The sequence below is a fragment of the Peromyscus eremicus genome, chromosome 17 (assembly GCF_949786415.1).
Source record: "Peromyscus eremicus chromosome 17, PerEre_H2_v1, whole genome shotgun sequence".
NCBI classification, from domain to species: domain Eukaryota; kingdom Metazoa; phylum Chordata; class Mammalia; order Rodentia; family Cricetidae; genus Peromyscus; species Peromyscus eremicus.
Window position 1 is genome coordinate 6,253,085 of NC_081433.1, and position 19,534 is coordinate 6,272,618.

At 48.7% G+C, this 19,534-nt stretch overlaps 1 protein-coding gene across 1 annotated transcript in view; it reads left to right on the top strand.

Moving 5' to 3' along the window:
• Nucleotides 1-19,534, top strand: part of Col4a2 (collagen type IV alpha 2 chain) — a 141,478-nt gene that overhangs the window by 38,903 nt on the left and 83,041 nt on the right. The window contains 1 exon segment of the mRNA XM_059244928.1: nt 1,332-1,412. Within this exon segment, the coding sequence (XP_059100911.1) occupies nt 1,332-1,412 (81 nt within the window).

Genomic DNA, 19,534 nt, shown 5'->3' on the forward strand with positions numbered 1-19,534 from the left:
GGTGAGTGGCCGGGAAGGTCATGGCAGAACTGGCCTGGTGTCTAAGGGGCCGCCTCCCAGCACTGTGTTTGGTTCCCACCTCATGAGACAGGGTGCCCCAGCTGGTACTGCTCATTTCTACAGTTCAATCCAGGGACCACCCTAAACTTCAGACTAGAGAGCCTCTTGGATCAATTTGAAACCCTTAAAATCATTTTAACCATTGATTTATAGATAGGGATTGGGCAAGTGGCTCTCAAATCGAAATTACAAATACCATGGGAAGCACCAGGTTCACATAGGTTTTCCCCTTTCCAGTGCTTTCCAAACAACTACTGAGTGAATCATTGGTAAATGCAGGGCAACTGCCAAGATATCTGTCTAGTCAGGTCACAGTCACATGTAGTAAGACATGAGTGTGGCGGCCTCGGCACCCTTCTAGGAAACCCACAGTTCAGTGTGTACCTTGCTTCTAGAAATCCCACCTTCAAAACTTGGACTTGATGAGCCACAGTGGAGATACGCACTGAAGCCACAAAGAACTGGTAAAAACATAGATGCATATGTATTTTAAAGGCACAAGCGGATTTTATATATGTTTACTTTTACACTGTGGACCTCCTGTTGTTTTATTACCTCAAAAAGAGCTCCGGGGGGAATTGCTTCTTAAAAGACTCAAGAATGTTGCTCTTTGTTGAAATTCATCGGACAGTAGATGAGGTAGAGAATTATTATCAGGGTTCCAACTGCGGGGCGTGGAGTGAGGCCTTGCTAGAAAATGCTCAGCCAACAAGAAAACTTCTATGTCTGAACAAAAAGAGCCTGAGGGCTTGCAGATCCCCCAGGTGAACTGTGGCCAGAGGGTGCTGAGTCAGACACCTACGGTGGCCTGCACACCCAGTGCAGCATGAACACTGGGATTCTGCTTCCCTGCCCAGCCCTGGGTCTGAGGGATGTTTCCTCTGACCCTCAAGCGGGGGCTCCTGGCTCAGCATCTGGAGGCAGCGGTTTTTGCAGAACGTTGTCGCCTGCAGAGAATGTGTGTTGTGCCAGCAGCAAGCCCTTGTGCCCCCGTGAGCTGCTGGGACAAGGCCGCAACTTTGTCTCACTCACGGCAACATGCATGCTGCAGTGACGAGGGATGTGGCCCGCAGTAAGACAGCGCATGCTCGGGACAACACGTGGTGGGGACTCTGTACCTTCCGTGCCGTTTTTTGCCGTGAACCTACGTCTGTTCTAAGCTGGGCTTGTGGACCATTTTGGATGACAGCTTGATGTTACAGTAGGGAGGACTTGCAGTGGGTTGTGATGCCACTCATAAGTAAACTCTGTCTTCTGTCTGGTTTCTGCAGGGGGTGAAGAAGTTGGATGTGCCGTGCGGAGGGAGAGACTGCAGCGGCGGCTGCCAGTGCTTCCCCGAGAAAGGAGCACGGGTAAGTCACAACATAGTATTTCTTGATGCTGTTTGAACTTAAGTGCCCTAAGTTACCCAGTTCGATCACGCTGTACTATGACACAGTACAACCGGTTCCCTTTCATCGTGCAATACGTCACAAAATGGGCTCCATTTGAATGACTCTCCTTTCCGAATTCTCGTGGTGATGAGTGTACACAAACACAGATGTTGCTAGGTAGCCACGGGGGCCTTGGCTCCAGAGTTGCTGGGGACCCAAACCGGAGACTGCTCAAGTCCCTTCTATAACACAGCCGTAACCTGTGCTTGCCCCTCTCGGGTGCTGAAGTGTACAGATTATTTGCAACAATATGTAAATGGGAGGCAATCCCATGGCTTATTGTGATGTTTAGGGAGGAACCATAGAGAACTGTGGTACTGTTCAGTGCAGGCACAAGATTGTTTAAGATTAATTTGTGTGTGTGTATGTGTGTGATTAATACAGCGATATTCTAGACTCATGTTTTATATATGCAAATGTTTTATAAGCATGCTATGTTTTATATATATATATATATATAAAATCATGGTTACCCCAGTAATGATGCAGTGGGGGGCATGCCAACTTGAGAGCTTTTGGAATTGCACCACGGACAGGAATCCTGTGAAATCACTCACACCCTGAGTGTGCTTGATGAGGGTCATTTCCTAGACAAGTAAGAAGGTCACCGAGCGATCGCCGCCGCCATGCAGCAAGTTTAACATCTCCCTTCAGTCTTCAGGCGATTGGTTTTGCTCTGTTGCCTTTAAAACTGGTGTTTTGCTTTTAGGGTTAATTTTTAAATTTTTATTTTTTGTTTTATGGATACAAATGTTTGCATGCATGTATGTATGTGCACTACCTGTGTGCAGTGCTCACAGAGGCCAGAAGTGGGCATCACATCTCCTAGAACCGGCGTTACAGACAGCTGTGAGCCGAAACGTGTGTGCTGGGACTAAACCCTGGGTCCTCTGTCAGAGCAATACATGCTGTTTACCGCTGAGCCATCTCGGCAGAAAGATAGACATTCTGGTACATACAGTGATAAGCTACTGCATACCTTTTAAAAAGGTATGTGTGCATCCTATTCTTCTCTAGGCAACATATATTTTTTTGACAATATCACACTTGTCCGGAATGTGCTGTGACCTCACCCCCACAACTGCCCTTCTCACCCTCCCACTCACACTTTCCACTCCCTTATCAACCCTCCCCTCCACAACCTCACATCCCTCCTCTCTCTTCCTCTCTCCCTGTCTTTTGCTGGCACCATACAGGCTCATTATTGTGTGAACCATACATTTTTAAATTCGTAGCTTCAACGTTGGACATTTTAGTATGTTATAGACTGAAAAAGAAAACACTTATGCTTTGTTTTCAGACACATTTGGCACTGATGGACTTTGAAATGAATTTAGACTCTCTTTAACAATTAACGTAACCCGGACTGTTAACTGTTTCTTCAGATCTTATATGATGTAATTAAACTATATTTTAAAAAGAGATGCTCTTTTTCACTGGGGTGGAGCTCAGTGTTGGCTCATGGGCTTAGCATCCACAAGGTCCCAGGCTTGGCCCCGAACCCAGTTTGCATGCGTGGGTCTGTGGAGAGTGGTGCTCTGCACAGGACCACCCTGTGTCCGCTGCATCCCTCTTCCTGGGATCCACGCCCCGCCCGCCTCCCCTTTGCTTCACCAGTGCAGCTGGGCAGCAGCTGGGCATGCTTGACCTGCAGTTGTCAATCACAGCGGCTCTTGAATCCCCCCATGAGCTGCACTCAGGTCCATCCCTAAGTCAGCATTGAGGGCAGCTAGCTGTTCCTGTTCCTCTCCTGCAGCACGGCCCTTGTGGTCGGGGCACACATAAGGTCCTGCAAAAGATCTTGATGACAAGGACTCCCTTTTCAGATGTAATGGTCTTTGCTGACTTGACTGACTGATCACTGTGTTGATGACAAAGATCACAGCTGAAGGCCCTACATCCCTCACTGTGTGCACAAGAAGCCCAAATTCTGAAGGCAGTGGGGCTTAGTTTAAGTTAATGGACTCTCTACTTGAACTGAGTGTATCCTTTAGGGACTGTTAGCTGAAGGTCATTTGTCAACATTTAAAAAGGAAGACATATGTAGTAGATATAGATATATGCCCCTTTTTGTTTAGTTTGTCTCTTTTGAGACAGGGTCCTGCTGTGTATTCCTGGCTGGCCTGGAACTCTCTATGTTCACCAGGAAGGCCTTAAACTCATAGTGATCATCCTGCCTCTGCCTAGAATTAAAGATGTACACCACCACACCCAGCCTCATTTCTTTATATTTAACTCCCGAGTCCTTGCTGTTGATTTTGCCAAGGCTGAGATGATCTATGAGTGATGAAGGTGCCCGAACACAGGCCCAGGCTCCCTGAGCTCAGACTGACTCAGCCTTATATGGGCACAAAGCAGGTCGATTGGTGCTGTGCAGAAATCTAGATCTCTCCAGAACCAACCAGGGGAGATGGAGTTAGACCCCATGAGGACACTGCATGCTGCCTCCTGGGATAAGCCAGCCCCAGCCAGATCCTGAGCCCAAGGAGCAGCTGCTGCTTGGCACTCCTCGTGTGTTGTGATTATCCAGAGCAGAGCCCTAGATGAAAGGTTTGCACAGTGCCTCTCTGGGGACTTGGTTCTCCCTAAAGACCACTAATACTGTGTGAGCAGAGACAGCACACTTGCTGTCAGGTTCCACGCAAGCTCTTCTTAGAGGTTCCAGGAAGGAGTCTCTAGGGGTTTCTGGAAGTTAGGGAGTCCACATCACAGCTACTGAGGTCCTATCATTTACCAATGTCCCTCACGAAATGAGCACCTGGGTCTGGTTTCGCCATGGCCACATAAAGTGACAAACTGACTCTTCCCTTCGCTTGACCAGCCTGGTCGTCGGAACTTAGCCTGGACTGGTCTGGTCATCGGAACTTAGCCTGGACCGGTCTGGTCATCGGAACTTAGCCTGGACGGGCTTTCTTCCCATTGTCAGACAGATTGTCAAGACAGGGGAAATGATACCCACCATGGGGCTTCACCTCAGTGTTTCCTCTCAGCGTTCCATGCTCACGTGGCCAGTCACATGACAGGGTACACTCCCATGCTTGATTCTATCTCATCCTTGTACCTGCGAGGGGACAGAAAGATGCCCTAAGGCTGCAGGCTCAGTCAGCACACAAGATGTTAATCCACGTGTGTCACTGTACATCGCAGAGTAAAACAGACTGCCAGAGAGACTGCTAATGATAGGTACCAGGTGCCTTACCAAAGATGCCACCAGGCGCTTCACCAAAGGTAATTTCTTCCCGGGCCAACTGAGTGTGTTCACCTCAAACATTGATGATAGTTTGGAATCTGTTTCTGTGTTATAAACCAGGTATACGCACGCAGACAGGACACTCATAACATAGTCACCCATACATATTTCTGCAGAAGGCAGGCCTACTTCGGCACTGCTTTTGGTTCAATAATATTTTTCTTCAATAATGTAACTGTAAAAATAGCATTCGGGCGGAGTCTGTGGCCCGGAGAGCCTGTGCGCTGTGTGTTCTTTCCCACAGCTTCCCCTGGGCTCACTCACCATATATTTTCCCCACGGTGCTGTTGTAGCTGCCACAGCCTCCCTGCAGACTGTGCTCTGCTAACTCGGCCTTATATGGACATGGTACCCTCGTTACTGTGTTCTCACCATGGTGACAGCCAACAGCAGAAACTCTGTCACTGGATAACTTTTGGACTCCAAGGAGAAATCACAAATGCACTGTGGTCCAGTTCCAAGAGAACGCTCAAGTTACAAAGTGAATGGGCTTGTATAAAATGCATAGAGCACCATTCTCCACCCTCTGGGCTGAGCTGCAGGGAGTGGGGGGGTCATTGCTTCCCACAAGCAGAACCACCAACCTCTAGAAAATTCCAGTGAGCCGCAGGATTCGGGTAGGAAGAGGCAGGAACTGTGGCAGAGGCCTCTGTCCCTCTCACTCCCTGGCCAGAGCCAGGAGCCGCAAAGCAGGGTCTAACCTTCCTCTTCCCGTGAATTACGACACCTAGAACTCTAACAGATGGTTTAGACCTCCTAACCTGTCCTCTGTCCTTACACACTGGGAAGCCAGGGGCAGCTCAGTGGAAAACACGGAGTGAGTCCTGTCACAGAATGATGTCCAAAGCCACAGTGTCACCACGGTCTAACAGGTGAAGAAAGCTTTGCCCATGTTCCACACCTCTCCAAGGCTGGTCTAGAGCAGTGGTTCTCAACCTTCCTAATGCTAAGACCCTTTAATACAGTTCTTCATGTGGTGGTGGACCCCAGCCATGAAATTATTTTAGTTGCTATCTCATAACTATAATTTTGCTACTGTTATGAATCGTGATGTAAGTATTTTTGGAGACAGAGGTTTGTCGAAGGGGGTTGCCAACCACAGGTTGAGAACCGCCTGGTCTAAAGCCTTTCCCAATGAGGTCAATGTCAGTTCATGTTTTAGTCAGCCTCCAGCATGTCATGTTCGGCCATGAGTTCTGATCAAGTCCATTGCTTCAATTTATTTTAATTTTTCAAATTTTATTATTGTATTGTGTGATATGGAGGTGATACTCAAGGCAACAAGGAATGCCTGGCTACTGCATTTTTCACCCTAGGAGTCTCGCACCACAAACCATGGGTCCCTCTTCTGGGATCGAACAGTTCTTAACCTTCCGGGATTCCTTAGCTCTAACAGTGTAAATCAAAGGGAAAGACATCAGGAAAATGAAGGGAATGTTGGCTGATCTTGGTAGTGCAGGCCTTTAATCTCAGCAGAGGTGAGTGCATCTCTCTGAGATAGAAGCCAGCCTGGTCTACATAGTGAGTTTCAGGCGAGCCAGGGCTACAGAGTGAGACTCGGTCTTTAAAAAAAGAAGTGTGGCGGGGAAGAATGCCTTGTCATTGGGTCTTTGCTGCTGTTTGTGGAGGAACACAGACCCTGGGGTGATAAAAACCCCCGGATCAGGAACAGAAAGGACAGAGGCCATGGCAGCTGGGAGCAGCCAGCCATCGGCTGTGGCCGATGTACTGTGGCCAATGCCATCCTCCCTGATAGGCTTATGTGGCACACTCGGCACACCCAGCAGAAGTCACCTGCAGTGTTTCAGACGGTCACCACAGGGAAGGGCAAAAAACGGCCCCTATGACCTGTGTCTACATGTGGCTCTCACCCACTTCAGAATCCAGGGGGTTGGTATTATGGGACAGGTTTTCGTGGGGACCAGGTATGTATCAGAGCCATGTTCCCTTAAAGTGCATATGGCGCTGGGCATTGAAAATCACATTTTGTTGGTGTCCGTTGTGTTAGGAAGAGCTCCAGCTTCCTCTGCATGTGGGATTCTACACTTCAGCACTCATGGGATCCCAGGCCAGCAGCTGTAAGCAAGGCCTTTGTCTAGGGGCAAAGTGAGCAGAAGATGGTGTCCCCGATGTCAAAGGGTGTTGGGTGTGTCTCGAGGATAAAGTCAGGGTGCCCACCGGGGACCCGAGCGCAGGACAGTCGGGGAAATGAAGTTGAAAGAAGAAGAGGAAGGACTATCCAAGCCTGAGGAGCATCTGCAGGGGATGTGACAAGCTCTAGGAAGCGTCCTTGAAGAAGTTGCTTAGCTGAATCAGGGTCACAGCCTTTGAAGGGAAGTGGTTGAGGCCAGTATTTTAGGCTCCATTAAAATCTGGGTCCAGTTTGAGTCTAAGAAAACGCTGTGAAAGGCTGGACGGCAGTGGCGCACGCCTTTAATCCCAGCACTTGGGAGGCAGAGCCGGGCAGATCTCTGTGAGTTCGAGGCCAGCCTGGTCTATAGAGTGAGATCCAGGACAGGCACCAAAACTACACAGAGAAACCCTGTCTCGAGGAGAGAGAGAGAGAGAGAGAGAGAGAGAGAGAGAGAGAGAGAGAGAGAGAGAGAGAGCTGTGAGAGACCTGAAGTCTGGCTCCAGCACAGGGAATGGGTTACACGCGGCAGTCATAGAGCAGCATGGATAAGACATATGTCCGCTTGATGGACGCTTCCTGCACACCCATCGTGTGTGGGGCAACACTGAGGAACCAAAACCACCCAAGCACACCGAGCTGGCCATGTCTCCTCATAATGCCAGTATGCACATTGCTGGAATGTGCACTCTTAAAAGGCATTTCCTTCTAACGCGTTTCGTCAGCAGTGTCCAGGTGGTGGTGGTGTAAGCGCCGGAAATGTGCTCTTGAGCAGGTGAGACGAACGTTAGATTTGGCTTTAATTGATAAATTCAAGTGAAAGAGATATGCAGGCCTAGGGGGTCTGAGGGTCACCTGTGTCCTTACGGTCAAGTCTGGTGAGGAGAGGAGGGAGGGACAGTGAGCTTAGTCAGTGTGTAAGAATATCCTAGATAGTAAATCCTAGGGAAGAATGGAACAATATTAAGCCAGAGTTTCCTGCACGTTAGACCGGGATTCGTGATCTATTGAGCTCATATCTTTACAAAAAGATATGATCTCAAAAGTAAATAGGCCAAGGCCCAGCCTGTGTAGAATGCTAACCCATGAACTGTCAATCAGCCCGTAAAGGAAGTTCATGGGGGTTGGGGGTCGCTTGGCTCTCTGCCTCTCTCCAAGGCCTCTTTTTTTTTTTAATGTGCATTTGTGTTTTGCCTGCATGTATGTCTGTGTGAGGGTGTAGGGTCCCCTAGAACTGGAGTTACAGGCAGCTGTGAGCTGCCACATAAGTGCTAGGATCTGAACCCAGTTCAACTCTGGAAGGGCGGGCAGTGCCCTTAACCACTGAGCCATCTCTCCAGTCCCTGTCCAAGGCCTCTTAGCAACAGCAATCTTCTTGCTTTTCCAATATGAGGCTCTATGTGTCACTCTGATAAGATCCCTGTCTGTCAAGTGGCTTCCATACAGGTAACTGGTGATCCACCCACCTCCAGCCGGGGACTCTTCTTTCGAGCAGCAGGGATTGTGAACAGCTGTTGAGATGAGTTCATCTTGCTACTAGGGAAGGTCACTGTTTCAAATAACCCCCTCTACGTCATCCTAATACGACGATATTTAACATCAGAAGACGATGGAAACACTATTCAGGATCTGATAGTCAGAAAAGGCTAGCGTGGAGCTCCATCCAAGAGGGAAAACTACAGCCAGGCATGGTGGCACACATCTATAACCCCAGCATCAGGGGATGGAGACGGGAGGAGCAGGAGTTCAAGGGCAGCCTGGGTTACCAGAAGAAAAAGTGCGTTGCTAGAAGACAAAATTATGACACAGCTTCCCTGGACAGTCACAGACCACCACTGTGGGAAGAATGCACCGGTCAGCAGATAGTGTGCTTGGATCCGGGGTGTGGCTGAGTAACAACACATGCCTGGCACACACAGAGCCCATGGTTCCGTTACCCTCCCCACACATACCCACACAAAAGAAAGAATGCATTTCCATTATCCCTGAAGCTACCGTTCTCTTTACCTGGACCGTGATAAGCTTTACTCCAGATTTCGCTCTTATCAGCCAAATGCAATAACGGGAAATGGGGAAATCTTTAGTGCAAGTTCATTGGCCTTAACAGACGTTATTCTCATCATGGCTGTTTACTGGAGCAGCTAAGCCAGTGCCTGATAAACAACTGACTGATGGCAACACAGGACAAAGACAGGGCCATGTGCAGTGACAGACAGATACTCTGATGTGGTGGGGGTGGTCCCCAAGAATTGCAGTGCTTCTGTATATTATTTACCCCCACCTCTTTCTGATGAACTCTGTATACTCCTATGTCCTGAAAATACATTAGCAGCCTTCCTCACGTTCTCTCATGATAAAAATTAAACATCTTGACTCCTGACATTGCTGAGGAAAGGCGGCTGATTCGGAGCCACACCCACTTAGCAGCCTCCCTGAGTCCCACTGCCCTGGAGATTCAGAGAGAGCCCTTGTCTCTCTTCAGAGCCACAGATGCCCTCTGGACCACTGGATTGACAGCAGAACAAGCCAACCCTAGAGAAGGAATTGTCTAGCTCAGAGGAGGCAGTAAAGTGAAGAGAAAAGTTAGCCCCTTTGTCCCTGTTTCCTGGTGGCAGGTGTTTTCTGGAAAACGGGATAGAAAGCAGACATTGATTTGGATGTTCTAGGGCATAGAAATGGCCCAGCAGCTGGTGCAGGAGGGGAAGGCCCATCTGAGAGTTCAGAGCGCTCTTCCTCAGGGAGGCATATCCCTATGGTCCACCAAGAACGGCAGCACAGTGCCAGCTGGTCTCCACTGGTTCCCACAGGCTGCTGACTGCAGTAAAAGGAAGCCTCTTGTGAGCCAGACAAGAGCTCTGGCCTCAGACGGCTTCCCTTTCCCGCCTCCTGATGGAATGTTTTGACAAGTTGGGCATTAAGGCATTTTCCCCAAGGGCATTCAAGCATTTTTCACTCTCTGTGGGAGAAGGCACACTGTTGTCAAGGTCATTTGTTTCTTTTCTACACTTTGAGTCCGTGCTTAACAATCACAGGGTTTCTGAAAAGACCAAAGTTGTGGGAATATGTGTGGTGTTTCAAGGACGTTCTGTGGCTTTATGTCCCTCAGGCAGCAGCTGAGACGGTTGGGGTCTTCACGTGGAAGAGGTGACACAGTGTGGTCACACAGTGGTCACAAAGGCCCTTCAGAGTTAGTCTGTGCAAGGCTCCAAATGAGCATCCCTGTGGGCAGGCTTCTGAGCAGTGTCTGCAGGAACAAAGGGAACACTAAGAGAGCATGCGCAGTTACAGAGTTACTCTCCTCACTTTATTTTAGATACATTCAAACAATAACCAGGGGAAACTATGGCAGAAATGACCCAACCACACAATTCTTTATGCTTTCCTCTCCCAGGGGCCCTTTTAACTGGCTCTTCCTCCATCTGCTCACACAATGGGTACTGGGAAACAGGAAATAAGACCCTGCCCTGGCTTCTCCATCTCCACCACAGCGAGAATTACTCTCTTCAATATCCCAAGCGCAAGGAAGCCACATCCGTCTTGTGTTTCTGTCAATGGCGTCAGGGCAGATACTAAATTAATTTATTGTTCACAGCCTTGGGCATTTTGGAATTGTCCTAAGAAGCTGGTCAACCTGTGGCCCTGAGCAGCCTTCAGTACCCAGCCCTCTGTTGTCCCCACCCAGGCTACTTCGCTGTGGTGGAGACAAGCCGCCATTCAAGTGGCCAGATGTCTGACTCATATGGGAAGCACAAAGAGGCCTTCCAAAGGCCACATGTCCCCACCGATTAGATCAAAATATCCCTGTCCCTTGCCTCTGTGTCCAGCCCAGACACTGACGTTCTAGAAGTGATACAGAAATAGCCCCTCTGGAAACTCTGCGCAAGGCCCACATTAACTGACCAGTTTCGCCTCAGCAGTGAAGGCAGTAAAGACATGCTCCCTATAGGACAAAAGTTCACATTCCTAAAGTGCTGTCTCGAAGGCGAGTCCTAAAGGTTTGGGACCACAATGGAAGAACAAGAAAAAGACAGGAATGGAAGTAATTAGCACAGAGTGGATGAGGTGCAACACTCTCCAGGGCTCCTTAGTGTCAGCGTTGGGGTTTACTGCACTGTTGTCTTTGGGAGGCACAGAACTGATCTTCAAACCTAAGGCCTGTCTTAAGTAAAGAAACAGATGGTCATGAGGTTGGATTCTCCGTAATAAAAAGGGGGCAGGTCAAGGTTCTGCATGGGAATAATTGCATTTAAAGAGATAAATGTTACATGGTGACCATGGCATTCTTGTTTGTTTGTTTGGTTGGGTTTTTTTTTGTTTTTTGTTTTTTTTGTTTTTGGTTTTTGGTTTTTGGTTTTTCGAGACAAGGTTTCTCTGTGTAGCTTTGCGCCTCTCCTGGAACTCACTTGGTAGCCCAGGCTGGCCTCGAACTCACAGAGATGCGCCTGGCTCTGCCTCCCGAGTGCTGGGATTAAAGGCGTGTGCCACCATCGCCCAGACCATGGCATTCTTAAGGGCTTGTAATGACAATTGTCAGAGGACTTTAGATTAGATTTGTGACTACATCCTAGGCGGCATCTGTCTCTTGGGTTTGGTGAAAGGGTCTGCATGTGCCTAAGCACCAGGGATGCACATTGGGTTGCCACAAAACTCACAGAATCCTCTCAGAAAAAGCCGTTCTCTTTTGTATGTGTTGTTTTTAGGCTTCTCTTTTCAACCCAGCCTGTGGAATCAGCAGATCTTGTTCACCAGTGAGGATGCAGCAGTCCCAGAGGGCAAGCCGCATGAACTCCTGGGGGTCCACTGTGTGTCCCAAGCTCTATGTACCATTGCAACTTACAGGAAAGGGGGTCTGGGCGTAGTGGGACACACGTGCCATTGATGCCGGCACTCGGGAGGCAGAGGCAGGCAGATCTCTGTGAGTTCAAGGCCGGCCTGATCTACATAGTTCCAGGACAGCCAGGGCTACCTAGAGAGACCCTGAAGAGAGAGACAGAGAGAGAGACAGACAGACAGAGACAGACAGACAGAGACAGAGACAGAGAACCCAAACTGTAAAGCGGCTGCAGAAGCCAACCTTCCCAACATTTTACAAACACTCCCGCTTCTCTGCACACAGGGAAGGAATTACTAGTGGAGACCAATGGCAGGGCACCTGACTGAATTTTCTAAGGAAGGGAAGAAGAAAGCTCTGAGGCTTCGGAATGCCTGTTTGTTCCTAGACGGCTCCAGAGAAGGAAGTCTGACAGACTTTCCTGGTGACCTGGGGGGAAGGGGGGATGCAGAATAGCTTTGTAACCTTCCAGAGTGAGATCCAGGTAAAACCCAGGGGTTAAACACAGAGCATATGCCTGGTCTGCATAGGGAGTCCCAGGACAGCTGAGGCTACGTGAGAAACCCTGTCACATCACCACAAATCAAGACAGCTGTTCAAGGTTGGGCTCAAAAGCCACCCTGCTTCTTTGGGACCATCACTCAATATCGAGTCCCCACATGAAAGCTCACAGCTTCCTTCAAAAGAAACTTCCAAGCCTGAGCTGGGCTGGGCTCAGTGGCAGAGTGGCTGCCAGCTGTGCGTGAGGGCTTAGGGTCCATCCCCAGCACCACAGGCGAGAAGGAGGAGAAGGAAAAGAAAAGAAGCCCAGGGGCAGCCGTGCATGCAGGGAAAGCGAGCAAGTTCTCTGTGTGGAGGCCACTTCTCTGATTCTCTTGTCGGCTTCCGGTCTCTCAGACACTTTCTCTGCCAGCTATCATTCGTGAACTTGTCTGCTCTTTCTAGAGGAGAAACAAGAGACCTCGGAAGCCATAGAGGGTGGTCTGCTCACCCGGGAGTGATGTCCAGGAGGTGACTAAAACACACTGTTTTCAAGAAGCATCATTTGAACATGAAGTTGACCACTCTACGTTGTACAGGGTCGAGTTGTTCACCTGCTGGGATTGAACTGCATTCCAATAGCGATGTTTCAGAATTTCCATGAGTGGGCAGAGAAAAGTGAACTGAGCTAAATGACAGCATTGGGACGTTTGCCTTGGAAGCCAGGAAGACTGAGACAGGGTTACACAGCTTCTTTGGCAGCTTCCTAGGCCTCCAGTCAGCCTAGGTCTTTCATGGCAGCTCGTGTGTAGTGCCATTGTCAGGCAGAGCAGTCATTGGTAGCACACATGTCATCGGGGCATGTGTAGTGGTCACTGGCGCCAAGGCGCTTTGTGAAACTGCAAGACAGGAGGTTGGCCATGACCCATGCTGCTCCTCTTTGGTCTCCACCAGCCCAGCACCCCTGCAGAGGCTCTCAGACAGGAAGTTGGCATGACCCATGCTACTCCTCTTTGGGGGTCTACCAGCCCAGCACCCCTGCAGAGGCTCTCAGACTGAGTACCTCATGGCGATGAGTTCTATCTGGCAGTGTTCCAGTCCACCTCCAAGGGGGCTTCCTCTCCTGTCATCCTCCACCACCTCTGTTCCTTCAGAACTGGACCTCAGCTAAGCTTAGGGAGAAGAGAGTCTCGGCCTTTTGTATTAAAGACTGACACTGTGCACTCAGAAGGCTGAGGCAGGAGGATCACTGCAGAGTTCTGGGCCAGCCTGGGCTACAGAGACCCTGTCTCAAAAAATATTTAAGTTAAAAATAAACATTTATAATTCTAAGTATACCCTGACTTCCTGATCCAAGCCTCATGTGGGAACCTTGGCCTCATGACCACCTTCTCCTGAGTTTCTCCCCTTCCTTCTGAGATACCGGCTTTCAGTCCTTTTTTTTTTTAAGACTTATTTGTTTATTATGTACACAGAAAAGGGCGCCAGATCTCATTACAGAAGGTTGTGAGCCACCATGTGGGTGCTGGGAATTGAACTCAGGACCTCTGGAAGAGCAGTCAGTGCTCTTAACCTCTGAGCCATCTCTCCAGCCCCTTTCAGTCCATTTTGTCACCTGCTGTCCCAGCAGTAGGGAGTGAAGTGGTGCAAACCTCCTCCCTAAAGACCAGAAGCCACGCTTCCATCACCCTAATCAAATATACTCTTGCATCTCTACCAAGTTCACCAGATGTAGTGACGCATGCACTTGGGAGGCAGAGGCAGGTGGATCTCTGTGAATTCCAGCCTGGTCTACATAGTGAATTCCAGGCCAGCTGAGGCTACATAGTGAGATCCAGTCTCAAAGATAGACATAGATAGATAGATAGATAGATAGATAGATAGATAGATAGATAGATATAGGTAATTAGGTAGGTAGGTAGGTGGATGATGGATGGATGGATGGATGGAAGGATAGATGATAGATAGATAGATAGATAGATAGATAGATAGATAGATAGATAGATAGATAGATGTAATTAGGTAGGTAGGTAGGTGGATGATGGATGGATGGATGGATGGATGGATGGATAGATAGATAGATAGATAGAGGTAATTAGGTAGGTAGGTAGATGATGGATGGATAGATAGATAGATATATAGATAGATAATTAGGTAGGTAGGTGGGTAGATGATGGATGGATGGATAGATAGATAGATAGGTAGGTAGGTAGGTAGATAGATTTTCAGTAGATTTTCTCTACGAGATTTTTTTTCTCTTCTTTTTAGTCTTCTACTGGGGCAGTTGCCTTTAAACCTTGGTCCAAGATGATCTTGAGTCCTGTTGAATTACTGAAAGGTGTAACTGAAGTGTCTGGTGTGAAAAAGAGAATGTGGGGAGTTCTCTTAGTGTGTCTCTGTTTCTCTTTCTCCATCTCTCTCTGTCTTTCTTTCTCATCTAAATCTGACCCAATTAAAACACAGACATCCCATGAAAGTGGCCATGGACCAAGAAGGATGTTTCTAAATGTGAATTGCCACTGGTATTTTGGGGGCTTTATTTTGAGGCTAGCATTGATAGACGGGGTATGTGGCCGTCTACATACCCTCAAGGAGAACAAGCCAGGAAAGAAATAAACAGAAAGGACTTTGTGGGTGAAAAAATGGCCTTCCGAGTCCAGAAATTGAAAATGACTTCTTTAGTAGAGAGAAATAAAATTTAATAAAAAGGGTGCCCTTCAAAAATGTCAGCTATCTTGGAAGGAGAGATGAGTCATGGGAAGCCAAAGCCAACAGCAGAACTGAATAAGTTGTCTTCTAAAATTGACATTTACGGGGATAAGACATGTCCTCATAACAGCACGCCCCTCCAGCAGCCGCTGAAGTGTACAGAGACCCTTCTGGTTGCCGTCATGCTTCCTAGAATTAAGAAGTGTGCTGCAGTCAGCGAGCTCAGGATTGCAGCATCTGAATGCCTTTAAAATCACGTACATGCATGCATCAGAGTTTATATCCCCTGTCTTTCCCGATCAACAGCTTACAGTCACAGAAAACCCTTTTATTGCCTAGTATTGCACGCTATGGGATTTTTGTTATTTTTAGCTTTCACTCTTGTCTGAGCATTTAAAGAGAGGCCAGTGTGTACTTTCTAATGTCCTGGGATGTTATCTGAATACACTGTTGCCTTTTAAAGTTCATCCCATGTCTGTGTCAGACCCTGAGCGGCTCACTGATTGCTATCTCCCCACGCACCCGGCTTCTGCATGTGCATCTGGCCACAGCCATCGGCACTGAGATGGGACCCTCTAGACCCACCCAGACTTGCTCACTCTCCGTCTACTGTCACCGTGTCCCCTGCTGATCTCTGTTTGCTCTTGGCATTGAGCCACAAGGACTCCAGACATGGTCAGGGAGTTGGCCGGCAGATGGGAAAGGAGGCCAGCAAAGCCAAGATCAAGTTCTACCCTAAGGAGCTGGGGAACCCCCCACATACAACTTCCCTGCATGTTTCTCCGCCGTCCCCGCTCCACCCCGGGGCTTTCCAACTGTTTTCACCTCAGTTCACAGATGCTGACACCGTAAATGAAGCGTGAACAATCCAGTATTTAATAAGTGATTGGCAGTGGCCATTGACCTCACTGGGTCCAACTCCCTCAGGCTGGGGGTCCCCTCTCAGAGGTGGGTCCTTTGAAAGAGAGGGCCTTGAGACTTCATGTGGGGGTGGAACCAGGCACAAAGAGCAAAAGCTTGCCCAAAGTCCTTCAACAGACTTTTTTGTTTAATAGTACATTTCTGTCTGTGAAGACCCAGTCTCTCCTTCGAGTGGTTTTTGAGCCGGGCAGGGTGGAGTGTGGAAACGGGAAGGCTGGTCCTACGTGGCGTCTCTTCCTGGGTTTACCCACCAAAGCTACCCGTATTGTCCTGTTGTCTAAAATTTAAACTTTTTATTGTTTGTTTATCAATGCGATTATTTTTAACATATTATTTGTAGAAGATAGCTTTTTTCTTGTCTATAAAAATCTTATCACATTTTGCCAAGAAAGATAACCTATAAAGATAAATCTTCCAATTTAAACAGCAGATATAATTATACAAAGAGGTTTTTTTTTTAACAATGTTTTATTTAAATCTCATTTTGTGACCACTACAGTAAAGCATGTATTATTTTTAACATTCATCTGCAATAATAATTAGTATCTTGTTCCACTTTTGGGGGGAACATGAGCGAGTGTTTCCTGTACCTTCTTGGCAAGTCTTGCTGTTTGTCTCTTGTTTGTGTCTGGATTTCCCGTCTTCCTTGTGCACAATGGGTGTTGTGGAAAACCATTGTTCTGACTCACAGGGGTTCATTTCCAAAATTCGGCATGGATTCTGACACATGTGACCTACAGTGGGATATTTACCCCATTTCTTACCAGCCATATGGTTTAGGGACTGAAAGTTTATTTTTGTCCACGTCATCTTGCTCAGGGGTAGAATGTCCATTACCCGTTTCTTTTCCAAGTAAAAAAGAAGCCTAATGACTTGATTGTGAGTTTCCCCAACCTAGGATATTACTCATTTGGGGTACCTGTTCATGTTAGTAACACACCTGGTCTTCAGAATCCTCAGACTGACTTGGAACCCTGAAGTCAGGGTCCCCCTTCTTCCTGCCCCATGCACAATACCCAGAGAGAGAGCAGGACGTCTTCTGAGTGGGAAGACGTCAGCGTCCACCCTCCTTCCCTTCACAGAACTTGTTGCTCGTCAAACACAGTGTACACCTCTGAGAGTGTATTCCACTGTCCCTTCATAGAGCATCTCCTCTAGAGGTCTTTAGGGGGTGAAGCATTGGACTACTGTTCTTTGAAAAGGAAAATCAAAATACCTCAGAGAACATTGCTCCCAATATGATCAACTGCCAATCAGTCTGTAGTCAGGGGGGAACACAGGGACATGTAATATGAAATGTAGACTGTGTTCTCTCCATCCCATCATGCTCGTGTATAGGGCATCCCTGGGCTGACCAGCCTGACCTGCACTGACTCATAGTTCTCAAACACTTGTTATACACTACACATGTGCTGTAAATACCTGTGTCTTGGTGCTTAGGAACTCTGGAAATGCAAGGATGCCCTATAGTCTCACCTCTATGAGAGTCAATCCCATCTTCCTGCCTGTCTTCCCCGTCTGCCAGGTTGGTGCCTTCCTGCCTCTGTGTTTTCCTTGCCCTCCTATACACATGTTTGGTGGAGCGTGTATCAGAGCAGAACACCGCTTGACTTTATCCCTGCTTGGATTCCTGCTTTCCCAGGACCTAGCCCAGCACTGTACAGCCATGGTCAGCATGTCATCCAAGAATCCCAAGGAACACACTGAATCAAACTGAAGTTTTAACACATCGCTCTCAACTGTGCTGTGGTCGTTTTGAGTGCCTGGTGTGAATTATGGGAGGAGAAAGTGGCGTGCCCCTGGTCGCTGTGGTGATGCCAGGACTTAGCGGGAGTACTTGTGCTCATGTAATTCTGATAGGTCTGTGAAGTACTCTCCATTTCATTTTGAAGAAATTAAATCAAGACCAATAAAGTAAGCTGGCCCAAATCACATAATTGAATAATCCAGGACCAAACATTGAACTGAGATCCAGGGCTGGCCCTGATGGGCATTCTTGGATAGCCGAGTCCTGTGTCACATACTTGAAACTTCGTGGTCCCAAATTGTTCCTGCTGCCTCAACCTCATTTCTGCATGGGTGGTTTCTTTTCCTAAGTGGAGTAGCTGAGCCAGGGAGGAGGCAGTCCTGTACATTGTTTCTCCAGCCTCCCCATCCCTGTGCACTCTTGTCTCTTTTGGAAGCACTTTTGTGGCAGGAATTGTGATCATCCGGCACCCTGTTCACTCTTCCTCCTTGGTGCTCAGGGAGTCTCCTGATTGTGCACCAGGAGGCTTCTACAAATATGGCCCGTGCTCCCTCCATGTCCCTCAACACCACGACGACTCCCCAACTCCCTCTTGCCCTGATTGCGGTAGTCCAGCCCTCCACTGCACCCAGCCCCCCCTCCCAACCTTAGCCTGATTACGCCACCACAGTCTCATGAAACTCTCCCCTGTTCGGAGCATTCCTGAGCTCAAGAGTACACTGGCCGCCCTGGAAGGCTCTCAAGCCTCCTCCTCTGAGCCAAGGGTGGTACCCCGCAGCCTTGCCAGTAGCTCTCCTGTGGGGGCTGTGGCTCTGGGAAGTCAATCTTGCAATTCTTGGTTTTTTCAGGCCTCTCGCCCCTGCCCAGGGTGAAGGGGAGATGGTCCACAGTAGGGAATGTGCTGCAGGGTTTACCCTACAGTTGGACACCAGCTTGCCATCCAGGGCTGAAAATGACATTCCATGTGAGGAGCTTATCTTGGGTCCAGCCCCAGCTCTAACATGGAGATGCCCAGGCGTTCAGTGTACCAGACACCCTTCCCCTTGGGTTTTTCTGTAAAATGGGGCAGAGTGCCCACAGTAGCTATAGTGAGGCAAGTGTCTACTTTTCCTCCTCCCTCTCCCTCCTCCACCACCTGAATCTTGTAGTAGAGCCTGGGATCTAGTTAACCTACTACCGAGCATAGGGTGACATCCACAGCCAAGGCTATCTGACCTAAAGGACTCCTCTAGGGGCTGTCTCTTGCAAAATTCCTTTCCTTCCGTTTGACTAATTCCTTTCACTCGTCAATGTCTGCTGTCACGGTGCCTCAAATGCAGAAGCCAGGGCCAGGGCAGAGTGGAACTCCAGTGTCAGCTGCCACCTCCCACCCCATACCTCCAAAGTGGGCTCAAGAGGGACCATGACAATGCACTTGAACTCTGTCCTACAGCACTTGGGCCCAGGGCTGGCCCCCTCTGGTCTCTGGAGGCATTTGGCGTAGGCTACTTGGTCTTTCTTTCACCCCTGAAATGGTGGTGCTGTAAGAACAGCCAACCTGTGGGAGCAGGTAGAGTTAACAGTGTGGGGGCATGCATCCTCCTCCTCCTCATCATCATCATCATCATCATCCCAGAGGGTGGAAGAGCCAGAGCTGACTCCATCTGCCCTCCTGCTCCAGGGTGGGCCCTTCTGAGCTATCTCCACCCACCCACCAGGCAGCTCCTAAGCACCCATCAGTGTGGCAGAGACACCTTCATATCTTCTGCACATACCAGCTCATCTCCCCAGGAACAATCTACCCAAGACCTTAGCCCGGCTGGACCAGACCTGTATCTGATAAGAGCTGGTCAGTCCCCAGGGAGCCTTTTACCAGGCGGGTTTTAGAGAAATCCTTTGGAATGCTTTTGTCCCGAAGGAAAAGCTGGGAGGGGTCATAGGTCTTTTTCATTCCACACACGCCCACGCGCAACAGTTACCAGACTTGTTTCAT